The 12,931-nt window shown below is 42.6% G+C and overlaps 1 protein-coding gene across 2 annotated transcripts in view; it reads right to left on the reverse strand.

Annotated features, from left to right (window-relative positions):
* Positions 1 to 12,931, reverse strand: part of KIAA1549L (KIAA1549 like) — a gene marked incomplete at both ends in the record, with an annotated part of 280,146 nt that overhangs the window by 108,505 nt on the left and 158,710 nt on the right. For both annotated transcript variants that reach the window (XM_082627296.1, XM_082627295.1), the window contains 2 exons: positions 6,451 to 6,510; positions 8,250 to 8,412. In XM_082627296.1, coding sequence (XP_082483422.1) covers positions 6,451 to 6,510; positions 8,250 to 8,412 — 223 coding nt within the window. The remainder of the gene's footprint in view (positions 1 to 6,450; positions 6,511 to 8,249; positions 8,413 to 12,931) is intronic.

Genomic DNA, 12,931 nt, shown 5'->3' on the forward strand with positions numbered 1-12,931 from the left:
TGTGTGCCCATAGCTCTCACAGAGACACGGAAGCAGTAGTGGGGGTTGGACCCTGGCACGGGGGCCCAGGAAGACTGCAGCCCCTCAGTACATGAGCCAGGGCCCTGGCCACCCACCCTTACCCACCACTGATTCAGCTCAGAGGAGGTGGGCAAGTCCCTGCTGTGTTCCTACGAGCTTTGTCCAGAAGATTTGGTGACTGTAACATCACTGGTCTCTCATTCCTTCTTTGTTTACAATTGCACTGGGCTCTAAGATTCCAACGATCAGGCCAAGTGAACTCAAGTTAAGTTGTTTTATTCGTGGTTGAATCTCACATACTCAGAGCCAAAAGAACCTCAGTCCTCAGCTCACATCTTTTCCTGATTCTAAAGGTGAGCATGTGATGCCTAGTGGGTCTAAGTTGACTTGCTCAAGGACACACTAGGTTAGTCAGTAGCAGAGCTGAGACCAGAAGAAATCCTGTAATTGCTGGGTCTGGGATATTTTGACTCTGGTAGGTGAAATAAAGACAGATGAATAAACGTAAGAGGGGCTCTCACCTCTGTCAGGCAGCAATATTAAGTCTGTACATTTCTACCCCGCCTCATATATACACCCCTGACTGCAGGATCCATGAGAGCAGGGTAGCCCCTGGGTACTCTGTAAAGAGGGGCTGCAGGAGTCACCCTAAGCCAGTGATTTTCCACCACGGCGGGACCCACACTCAGGGAGGGGAGAAGTGGATAGTGTGCCAAAACATATTTAATATAAGTTTAGTCGGAAAACAGATGAAAACATGTTAGGCTTTTATAATACAAATTACAGGAAGAAAAGTTGCTTCAAATCCTCTTGGCTGTTAGCAATGAGCAGAAGACAGGATGCCCAGGATGAATATCTGGGCAGACAGGTTATTCGAGGGACTGTAGGTCTGAACAAGTGCTGTCTTCATCTCTCAGTTCCTAATCTCCTACCCCTTCTGGAAAAGATGGTTAAAGTTGGTGGTGGCCGCCCATGGGTCTAGAAAGTGGTTATGGGCCAAAGGGAAGGCAGCAGGGTCATCCTGAGACCTGGACCTGTCCCCTCTTCCCCCCCAAGCACGAATCAACTGATCCAATCAGCCCCAAACACAGTGATGGGTACCACAGTGTATGCTGATTACCAACAGGCAGCAACAGTGATAACAAAGTTGGATACGTAGGTGAGTGGGCAGGGGTCAAGTCCCAGAAGAATCCTGAAAACAAGACCATGTATGGAGCTTTTTATTAAGGTTATGTCACTAAAACAGAGGCAGGGCAAGACGCAGGTACATGAGGAAAGCATGAGACAGGAGTCTGTCAAGGACAGGATGTTCGACCACTGAATGTAAACCTTAAAAGTGAAGCCGCAGAGCACAGGGAGATCAGCTCGGTGCTTTGTGACCGCCTGGAGGGGTGGGATGGGGAGGGTGGGAGGGAGGGAGATGCATGAGGGAAGGGATGTGGGAACAGATGTATATGTATGACTGATTCACTTTGTTATAAAGCAGAAACTAATTAAAAAAATAATAATAAAAATTAAAAAAAGAAAAAAAGAAAAAGAAAAAAAAAGTGAAGAGAAGGGAGGAAATGTCTACAAGTTAAAAAACAGCATTTCCTGTGCAGGAAAGGTGATTTTGTAAATGTTACATAACCTGCTGGTTTCCAACATGTGTTGCATTGTCTCTCTTGAGCATAAACTCTGGTGGGTTGTTGTTGTTTCCTTTTTAAACATTTCTTTAGTTGGCCTTCTTAGCAGGTAAAATAATCTCTACAAATCCATGGCTTTGCAGGGGAGAAAGAAATGCAATTTTCTGCAATTTAGGAGAGATCTTGAGCAGGCTTCACCAAGCTCCTTGGTTAGTATTCCAGGCAGCAGCCCATCTACTGTTTGCTTGGGACAGCAAGGGAGGGAGGAGACAGGCAGGGGAAGGAGGTTTGGGAGGGGCTGCTTGTTCAGGCACATCTTCCAGGACTTGCAAAATCTTCCTCCCTCCTTGTAATGGGCTGAATTGTGTCCTCCCACCACTCACATGTTGACGTTTTAACTCCCAGGACCTCAGAATGCGACTGTATTTGGAGATAGGGCCTTTAAAGAGGCAATTAAGATAAAATGAGGTCATCAGGGTGCGGCCTAATCCTATAGTGACTGGTGTCCTTATAAGAAGAGAAAACTGGGCTTCCCTGGTGGCGCAGTGGTTGAGAGTCCGCTTGCCGATGAAGGGGACACGGGTTCGTGCCCGGGTCCGGGAAGATCCCACATGCCGCGGAGCAGCTGGGCCCATGAGCCATGGCCGCTGAGCCTGCGCGTCCGGAGCCTGTGCTCCGCAGCGGGAGAGGCCACGACAGTGAGAGGCCCGCGTACCGCAAAAAGAAGAGAAAACTAAGACACAGACATACACAGAGGGAAGATGGCCATCTACAAGCCAATGAGAGAGACCTCAGAAGAAAACAACCCAGCTGACACCTTGATTTTAGACTTCCAGTCTCTAGAGTTATGAGAAAATAAATTCCTGTTGTTGAAGCTCCCCCAGCCTGGGGTACTTTGTTACGGCAGCTCTAGCAGAGTAACACCCTTCCGTCCCTCCCCTTGAAACTGAGGAGGACCCTGTGGGGCTCCTGGGCACAGAAGCCTTTTTGTCCCCCCTTTCTTGTAGGCAAGACTCCAGCCTCCATGACCTTCCCTGAGTTCCAAAGGGCAGATTCCAAGAGTTACTAATCAACGGAGGAGCAGCCAAGAAACCACCTGAGGCAAGATTAAAGGGACCAGAGAAGCTCATCAAGATTAGGAGACCGACCACCTGAGACAAGAGTAAAGGCATGCAGACCCTGCACACTCCTCCCGGGTTGGGACACATAGTTTTTCGAGGCAGGAGCTTGCTGTGTTCCGCTTTGCCTGGCAAAGCAATGAAGCTATCCTCTTCTACTTCACCCAAAACTCCATCTCCGAGATTCAGTGTGGCACCGGTTACAGAGAAGCTGAGCTTTTGGCATCACCCTTTATGGCCCGGCTGGTCACTTTTCCTCCTGAAAGCATCTGTCCTCTCTCTCTGCTTCCAATCCTTTCTTCTCTAATTTTCAGAGCTACTGTCTGGCTTTTGAAAAACACAAGCAAAAATTTTTTGCTGTTTCATACATCTCAGCTGGGAAATGTCAAAGAAGAAAAAAGGAAACTGCCACCCAAACACCCTTTTACTTCCATCCACCCTCACTGTCAGGACATGCCCGGGCTCCACCAGGATCAGCGCAGGGGAACCAGGGAGAGAGAAAAATGCATGCCTGGCATTCCTCTGACTTTCATTTGGGTTTTGTAAAGCAGTGCAGAAAATCCTATGATCTTTAAATGATCTTTAAACGAATAGACAACCATTCACATGGACATGTCCCAGACGTCCACAGCTTAATGCTGCACCTTTTGATGGGTACGTATTTTGCGAAGAGGAGGCTCCTGGGTGGGACTTTCAACGTAGCTGTTTTGAATTGGTTATTTAACCCTCATCTTCAGCGTGCTGTCTTTTCCTATCTCAGCTTACTCCACCCACTTCTGGTCCTAAGGAATTAACTCCTTGGCGTATAAGACAGGACCCAAGAAAAGATGCCAATTCTATCACTGAATGGCATGCAGTTTTTAAAAATAAACCAACCTTTCCAAAATACAGCAGAGGGAGGAACACTCCCAAACTCATTCTACAAGGCCACCATCACCCTGATACCAAAACCAGACAAAGATGTCACAAAGAAAGAAAACTACAGGCCAATATCACCGATGAACATAGATGCAAAAAACCTCAACAAAATACTAGCAAACAAAATCCAGCAGCACGTTAAAAGGATCATACACCATGATCAAGTGGGGTTTACCCCAGGAATGCAAGGATTCTCCAACATATGCAAATCAATCAAATGTGATAAACCATATTCACAAATGGAAGGATAAAAACCATATGATCATCTCAATAGATGCAGAAAAAGCTTTTGAAAAAATTCAACACCAATTTATGATAAAAACTCTCCAGAAAGTAGGCATAGAGGGAACTTACCTCAACATAATAAAGGCCATATATGACAAACCCACAGCCAACATCGTTCTCAATGGTGAAAAACTGAAACCATTTCTCTAAGATCAGGAACAAGACAAGGTTGCCCACTCTCACCACTATTATTCAACATAGTTTTGGAAGTTTTATCCACAGCAATCAGAGAAGAAAAAGAAACAAAAGGAATCCAAATCGGAAAAGAAGAAGTAAAGCTCTCACTGTTTGCAGATGACATGACACTATACATAGAGAATCCTAAAGATGCTACCAGAAAACTACTAGAGCTAATCAATGAATTTGGTAAAGTAGCAGGATACAAAATTAATGCACAGAAATCTCTTGCATTCCTAAACACTAATGATGAAAAATCTGAAAGAGAAATTAAGGAAACACTCCCATTTACCACTGCAACAAAAAGAAGAAAATACCTAGGAATAAACTTACCTAAGGAGACAAAAGACCTATATACAGAAAACTATAAGACACTGATGAAAGAAATTAAAGATAATATAAACAGATGGAGAGATATACCATGTTCTTGGATTGGAAGAATCAACATTGTGAAAATGACTCTACTACCCAAAGCAATCTATAGATTCAGTGCAATCCCTATCAAACTATCAATGGCATTTTTCACAGAACTAGGACAAAAAATTTCACAATTTGTATGGAAACACAAAAGACCCCAAAGAGCCAAAGCAATCTTGAGAAAGAAAAATGGAGCTGGAGGAATCAAGCTCCTGGACTTCAGACTGTACTACAAAGCTACAGTAATCAGGACAGTATGGTACTGGCCCCAAAACAGAAATATAAATCCATGGAACTGGATAGAAAGCCCAGAGATAAACCCACACACCTATGGTCACCTTATTTTTGATAAAGGAGGCAAGAATATACTATGGAGAAAAGACAGCCTCTTCAATAAATGGTGCTGGAAAAACTGGACAGCTACATGTAAAAGAATGAAATTAGAACACTCCCTAACACCATACACAAAAATAAACTCAAAATGGATTAAAGACCTAAATGTAAGGCCAGACAATATAAAACTCTTAGAGGAAAACATAGGCAGAACACTCTATGACATAAATCACAGCATATCCTTTTTGACCCACCTCCTAGAGAAATGGAAATAAAAACAAAAATAAACAAATGGGACCTAATGAAACTTAAAAGCTTTTGCTCAGCAAAGGAAACCATAGATAAGACGAAAAGACAACCCTCAGAATGGGAGAAAATATTTGCAGATGAAGCAACTGACAAAGGATTAATCTCCAAAATTTACAAGCAGCTCATGCAGCTCAATATCAAAAAAACAAACAACCCAATCCAAAAATGGGCAGAAGACCTAAACAGACATTTCTCCAAAGAAGATATACAGATTGCCAACAAACACGTGAAAGGATGCTCAACATCACTAATCACTAGAGAAATGCAAATCAAAACCACAATGAGGTATCACCTCACACCAGTCTGAATGGCCATCATAAAAAAATCTACAAACAATAAATGCTGGAGAGGGTGTGGAGAAAAGGGAACCCTCTGGCACTGTTGGTGGGAATGTAAATAGATACAGCCACTATGGAGAACAGTACGGAAGTTCCTAAAAAAACTACAAATAGAACTACCATACGACCCAGCAATCCCACTACTGGGCATATACCCTGAGAAAACCAAAATTCAAATAGAGACATGTACCACAATGTCCATTGCAGCACTATTTACAATAGCCAGGACATGGAAGCAACCTAAGTGTCCATCGACAGATGAATGGATACAGATGATGTGGCACATATATACAATGGAATATTACTCAGCCGTAAAAAGAAACAAAATTGAGTTAGTTGTAGTGAGGTGGATGGACCTAGAGTCTGTCATACAAAGTGAAGTAAGTCAGAAAGAGAAAAGCAAATACAGTATGCTAATACATATATATGGAATCTAAAAAGAAAAAAGGTTCTGATGAACCTAGGGGCAGGATAGGAATAAAGACGCAGACATAGAGAATGGACTTGAGGACACGGGGAGGGGGAAGGGTAAGCTGGGACGAAGTGAGAGAGTGGCATGGACATATATACACTACCAAACGTAAAATAGATAGCTAGTGGGAAGCAGCCACATAGCACAGGGAGATCAGCTCGGTGCTTTGTGTCCACCTAAAGGGGTGGGATAGGGAGGGTGGGAGGGAGACACAAGAGGGAGGAGGTATGGGGATATACGTATACATATAGCTGATTCACTTTGTTATACAGCAGAAACTAACACAACATTGTAAAGCAATAAAGATGTTAAAAGATGTTAAAAAATAATAAAGAAAGAAAAGAAAGAGAGAGAAAAAAGAAAGAAAGAAAGAAAGAAAGGAAAAGAAAAATAAACCAACCTGATAGGGTGAAAGGGGAAATGAAAGAAGAGATTACCTGTAATTACCCAGTAGTCTCTGGTTGTTTCTGATATATCAAGGTTGGGGTATTCCAGTGCTAAAACAAACAAGAAACACACCAAATTACTTTCACAAGTTTTATATGTAAATATTGTTCAGAGAAATAGACATAGCTGACAAAATACCAAGCAGCTAAATCCTGCTTTATCATTCTTGGGAACTCTAGGACATACAGACTGAAACTTGCTATTCAGAAAACTAAAATACTCAGTAAAGGGCTTTTGCATGTCTGCTTTCGGTTTTTCCATCAAAACCTTCTTAAGTGAAACACTTCCGTTGTCAAGACCTACAGCTAGAACCTATCTTAACAATAGCTTTCTCTTTAAAAATTATCCAACCATCATAACATTTTTAGGAATAATTATTTCTTGAATGGATTTTTCCAGTGTCAAAGACTAAGTTTTGTAGCCAAATGTAACAGTACCATTTCTTTACAGGTGTGGTGACCATCAGAGTTAATACATGTAAAAGGCTTAGCATAGTACCTGGCACATAGTAAGTACTCAATAAATCATAGTTGTGTTATTGTTATTATTCTCAGAATATCAAGATAATGAAAAAGGAAATTCTTCACGTGCTGCCAGGTGACATAATGCCATCTTTTATGACATCATCTTTTCCATAAAATCCAGAAGCATCTTTCCCTAGTATATGGAAAGTCACAAAAGCTTGTCATTAAACAAACATTAAAAAAAAACTCTGGGGCTTCCCTGGTGGCGCAGTGGTTGGGAGTCCGCCTGCCGATGCACGGGACACGGGTTCGTGCCCCAGTCCGTGAGGATCCCACATGCCGCAGAGCGGCTAGGCCCGTGAGCCACGGCCGCTGAGCCTGCACGTCCGGAGCCTGTGCTCCGCAATGGGAGAGGCCACAACAGTGAGAGGCCCGCGTACCGCAAAACAAACAAACAAACAAACAAACAAAAACTCTGAGTGTCTACTATGTGCTAATAAGTACATTCACACACATTATCTCACTTATCTACAATATATAAAGCAACCAAAGAAGGAAATAGAAACAATTTTGCTGATACGTGTTTAAAAAAAAAACTTGCCCAGTGACCTTTAGAAATGTACCAATGATTAAATTTAAGAGCATAGATCTTCACTTCCTTTGGCTACCGAGTAAATGTTTGGGTACAAAATGTAGGCTGCATCGTCTTCAAAGTCTATGCCTGCTGCATGGTAATGAGGATTATGTAACTGAAGCATTAGAGGAAGATGAGGCCACAAGCCTATGGGGACTTCATCAAGTGAAGTCACGATGCTGACTGCACATGAGTTGCATTATAATATCTATAGCCCGGGCAAGGGCTGAAGGCCCAGGAACATTTGCTGATGGCAGAAGTGGAGGAAACCATAGCAACCCAGATTGCCACGAGGACAGATGCCATACCAGGCAGTGGTATAAGCTCAGAAGGCAGACTGCTTGGGTTCAAACCCCAGGTTCCATGTCTCGCTAGCTATGTCAGAGTAGGCATCTTGTTAAAACTCTTGGAGTTTCAGTTTTCCCATCTGCAAAATGGAGTTAATTTTGCACCTACCTTATAGGGTAGTTGTGAGAATTAAATGAGATATGATATTAGTGAAGGGTAAAAGCACCTAGTGCTGTTTTCAACGTGTAATAAAGTTTTCATCAATTCAATCCCCATTGATCACGTTTCAGTTGCGATATAATGACAAAAGAGTTAGCATGTGGCCTGGCACCACGGAGGTTTGCTAAACAGAGAGGGCCCCGGAGAAGATGGCAGAGTCCCTGTAGGACGTGGACATACTCACGTTCAGCGATGGTGAGCGGCGGGTAGGTGAGGTAGAACCCCACCAGCTCAGCGGAGAGCTGGCGGAGGAGGCTGCTGGCCACGGTGCCGTTGAGGAAGGAGCTTCGATTGCCCACCACATACACCAAGGTGACTGTCTGGGAGGCGTTGGACGTGCTCACCATCTGAATCGACACAGGAGGAAAGGGGAGGGAGACATGCCAAATAAGATGAGGGTCTGTTTCATGGAGGCCGTGGGAGGAGAAGTTTAAGGAGAAGCTGAGGTTAGGAATGAAAGGGAGGTGGGAAGAGAGCGAGGAAGAGATAAGAATAACAATAGTTGTCACTTACAGATTGCTTGCTTACATGCCAGACATCGTGCTAAGGGCACATGATCTCATTTAATCCTCACCGCAACCCTAGGAGGTATATCCTGTTATGACTCCCTTTTACAGAGGAGGAAACTGAAGCCCAGAATGATCAAGGGACTTGCCCAAGGTCACACAGCTAATAAGTGACAGAGACAGGATTCCAACCCAGGCAGCCTGACTTTGGGTTTTAACCACTGCTGTGTGTATCTTTTCCAGGGGCTAAATGGTCTCAGGCTACTTTTATGGTTCTGAAAATACACAATAGAGCATAGGAATGGTAAATTTAAGGAGGACTCAACTGCTCAGACAGGGAAAGCCTGAGTCAAACTTTTGGGGGTTTTAAAGTTGAAAGGACGGGGAATGCACACCGTCCATCATCAACCTAGTCATGGACAGCGTGACCGAACCTGATGACAAAATGAATTCAGAAATAGAAAACAGCTTCTTTAGAGAGAGATTCCATTTCATTGTGGTCTATTAATTCAATGTAAAACATGTTAATATTACTATGAGATGGTGTGGTTTTCTTCTCAAATCTTGTCTAAGTCAGTTTTTTAGTTATGAGGAAGTGAGACTTTTATAGGTCAATGTATACATAAAAATATCACACAGATGAGATTTGAAAAACAGATGCAGTAGGAAGGCATTCCGTCTGGTGAGACACTCTTTATGGGCTTCTGTGCTGGGCGTCTCCCCCTTCCCCCTCCAGATCCGTTTGCCACCCTGCCCTCATCCTGCTCAGCGCCCCCCGAGGCAGACCCCTGTGGACCACGTCAATGGGCTCCTTGGACCCCTGGCTTCAGCTGCAGGGAGCTCAGGAGGATGTGGGAGAGAAGGAGGAGAGTGAGGTCAGAGAGTTGGTGCCAGGGACTCCCTCCTGTGAGGTCACAGCTCATGTTGGGCAGCTCTGGCCTCAGGCTTCCCACAACTGCTCGCTCCTCTCATGGCATCAGCCCCAACTGTCACAGCCTTGGCAGCTGCACTGTCCCTGTGGTTTCCCTAGAGCCCACCCACACTTCTACAAAGTCCTTTTCCTTGGACTTTCCTCAAATTATCTTCATTTGAATGTGTCCTCTCTTTCTGCCGGAAACAGATACCCAGTCTGTCCCAGACCTCTGTGTGCTCAGACATAAATATCACTGCAACGCTCCTTTTAAACCTTACTTTGAAGAAGACCGTCAAGAGTAGCTTCTTCATGTTATTTCGAACTTTCTCCCATAAGTGGAAGTTCCTTTTAAATTCTCTAACACAGTACCTAGAGTCCCATGATTAATGACATACGGAGTCAACTTTTCTGGTCAACTCTTACTTCCTCTCCAACAGTATTTCTGGAATGTGGTTTAGCCACAGATATTCCTGCCTCTCCCAAGGTACCTAGAAAAAAGGCACCTCTTTCTGAATAATTCAAAAGACCTCACTGCACTGTGACCTAAAAAAATAATAACTAAAATAACTTTGCAACCTTTATCTCTATTCTGAACACTCTAGTTTTTTGCTTTTCAACAAAACTAAATCTCACTGGATCCCAAAGAGCTTGCAATATGGTATCTCTGTACATACTACACTCGATCAGGTAACTTATACATTTTTTCAGATAAGAATTTTTTATTGAGGAGACATCACTGACATACAACATTATATTAGTTTCATACTTTTTTGTGGTAAAATACGCATTACATTTTAACCATTTAAAGTGTACAGTTCAGTGGCATTGAGTACATTCGCATTATTGTGCAGTTATCACCACCATCCATCTCCAAAACTTTTTCATCATTCCAAACTGAAACTCTGTACCTACTAAATAACACCCCATTTCTTCCTCTTCCTAGCTCCTAGAAACCACCATTCTATTTTCTCTCTCTATTAATTTGACAAAACTAAATACTTTTTATAAGTGGAATCATACAGTATTTGTCCTTTTGTGACTGGCTTCTTTCACTTAGCATGATGTCCTCAAGGTACATTCATGTTGTAGCCTGTGCCAGAATTTCCCTCCTTTTTAAGGATGAATAATATTCCATCACATGTATGTACCACATTGACTTATCCATTCACCCACGGATGGACACTTATGTTGCTTCCACCTTTTGGTTGTTGTGAATAATGCTGCTATGAACACCGGTGTTCCAATATCTGTTCAAGTCCCTGGTTTAAATTCTATTGGGTGTATACCCAGAAATAGAATTGTTGAATCATATGGTAATTCTATGTTTTTTGAGGGAATGCCATACTGTTTTCCACAGCAGCTGCACCATTTGACACGTCCACCAGCAGTGCACAAGAATCCCAATTTCTCCTTACCAATGCTTATTATTCTCTATTTTTTTTTTATAATAGCCATCCTGTGGGTCCGTGAGCCATGGCCGCTGGGCCTGCGCGTCCCGAGCCTGTGCTCCGCAACGGGAGAGCCCACAACAGTGAGAGGCCCAAGTAACGCAATAAATAAATAAATAAATAAATAAATAAAATATAATAGCCATCCTCAATAGGTGTGAGTGGTATTTCATGGTTTTTATTTGCATTTCCCTAATGATTAGTCATGTCGAGCATCATTTCATGTGCTTATTGGTTACCTGTATATCGTCTTTGGAGAAATGTCTATTCAAGTCCTTTGCCCATTTCTTACTTGGGTTGTTTGGTTTTTCTGTTGCTGAGCTGTAGGAGTTCTTTACATATTCTAGATATTAACCCCCTATAGATACATGATTGGCAAATATTTTCTCCCATTCTGTGGGTTGCCTTTTGATTATGTCCTTTGAGCCACAAAAGGTTTTAATTTTGATGACATCTAACTTATTTATTTTTTCTTTTGTTACCTGTGCTTTGGGTGTCATATCAACAAATCACTGCCAAATCCAATGTCATGAAGCTTTTCTCCCCTATTTTCTTCTAAGAGTCCTACAGTTTTAGCTCCTACATTTAGGTCTTTGATCTGTTTTGAGTTAACTTTTGCATACGGTGTTAGGTGAGGATCCAACTTCATTCTTTTGCTTGTGGATATCCAGTTTCCTAGTAGTACTGGTTGAAAAGACTGTCCCTTCCCCCACCAAATGGTCTCATCAAAAATCATTTGACCATATATGTAAGGGTTTATTTCTGGGCTCTCTATTCTGTTCCATTGGTCCATATGTCTGTCTTTATGCCAGTACCATACTGCTTTGATTACCATAGTTTTGCACTAAGTTTTGAAATCAGTAAGTGTGAGACCTCCAACTTTGTTTTCCTCTTTCAAGATTGTTTCAGCTATTCGGGGTCCCTTGATATTTCAGGTGAATTTTAGGATGGATTTTTCTATTTCTGCAAAAAACATCACCGGAATTTTGATAGGGATTGCATAGGGATCATTCTGGGTAGTATTTGACATCATAACAATACTAAGTCTTCCAATTCATGAGCACAGAATGTCTTTCCATTTATTTGTGTTTTCTTTACTATACTCATTTTTTTTTTTATAGCTAAGAAAATTGTGACCATTCTTGGGGGCTGCTTAACAACAACTTCATAAATAAGAAGAGATCCACAGGCCTGAAACCAAGGTCATAGCACTGTTCCTTGATAGTCATGCCTTGTCCCTTGCAGGGGATACTTTCCCATTACCCCTCTACTCTTAGACGCATATGGGTTCTGACCGTATCTCTTACTTCCCATTCACTCATGCCGTGATTCATTTAGCTAATTAGACCCACAATGCTGACAGAATGGAAAGCTGTTGTTTTCATTCTTAGTATCCATTCTCCCTTCTTCCTTGTCAGCACCACAATTCTCCTTGTGGAAACACCTCCTCCTCTCCAATCAGTTCATGTGCTTTGGGTGCAGTTGTCCCACTCAGGTTCCAGGAGTGGGCATCTCAGCCAGACTTAGTTGACTGGGATATTTCATATCCTTGACCACAGTTACTGGTCCAGAAATGGGCACATGATCCAAGAGGGTTCAATGAAAACTAATCCAGGATTTTGACTGGAATGACACAAAAAAGGCACTCTGGATCCATGAGACTGTAAGTAATAAGGATGAGGCAAACCTGGAGGCGCCAGGGGCCTGAGGATGATGCCACCCAGAGCAAGGCAAGCCAAGAGATGAAGAGAGAACTTCATGAAGAAATCATGTAAGCACCTGGATCCAATTGTTCCTGAAGTAAGGAGCTGTGAACCTTTTGGTTACATGACCCAATCACTTCCTCTTTTTGCATAAGCCTGTGAGCTTGGATTCTGTTGCTTATAATCAAAAAGTCCTAACTGAGTCTACTATACTCTAGCCCCTAATATCTATGCTATACAAGTAAAAAATAATTAAGTTACTTTTTCGATGACTCTCTGAACAAATTAAATATTTA

The sequence above is a fragment of the Mesoplodon mirus genome, assembly GCF_964341445.2.
Source record: "Mesoplodon mirus genome assembly, chromosome: 7".
NCBI lineage: Eukaryota > Metazoa > Chordata > Mammalia > Artiodactyla > Ziphiidae > Mesoplodon > Mesoplodon mirus.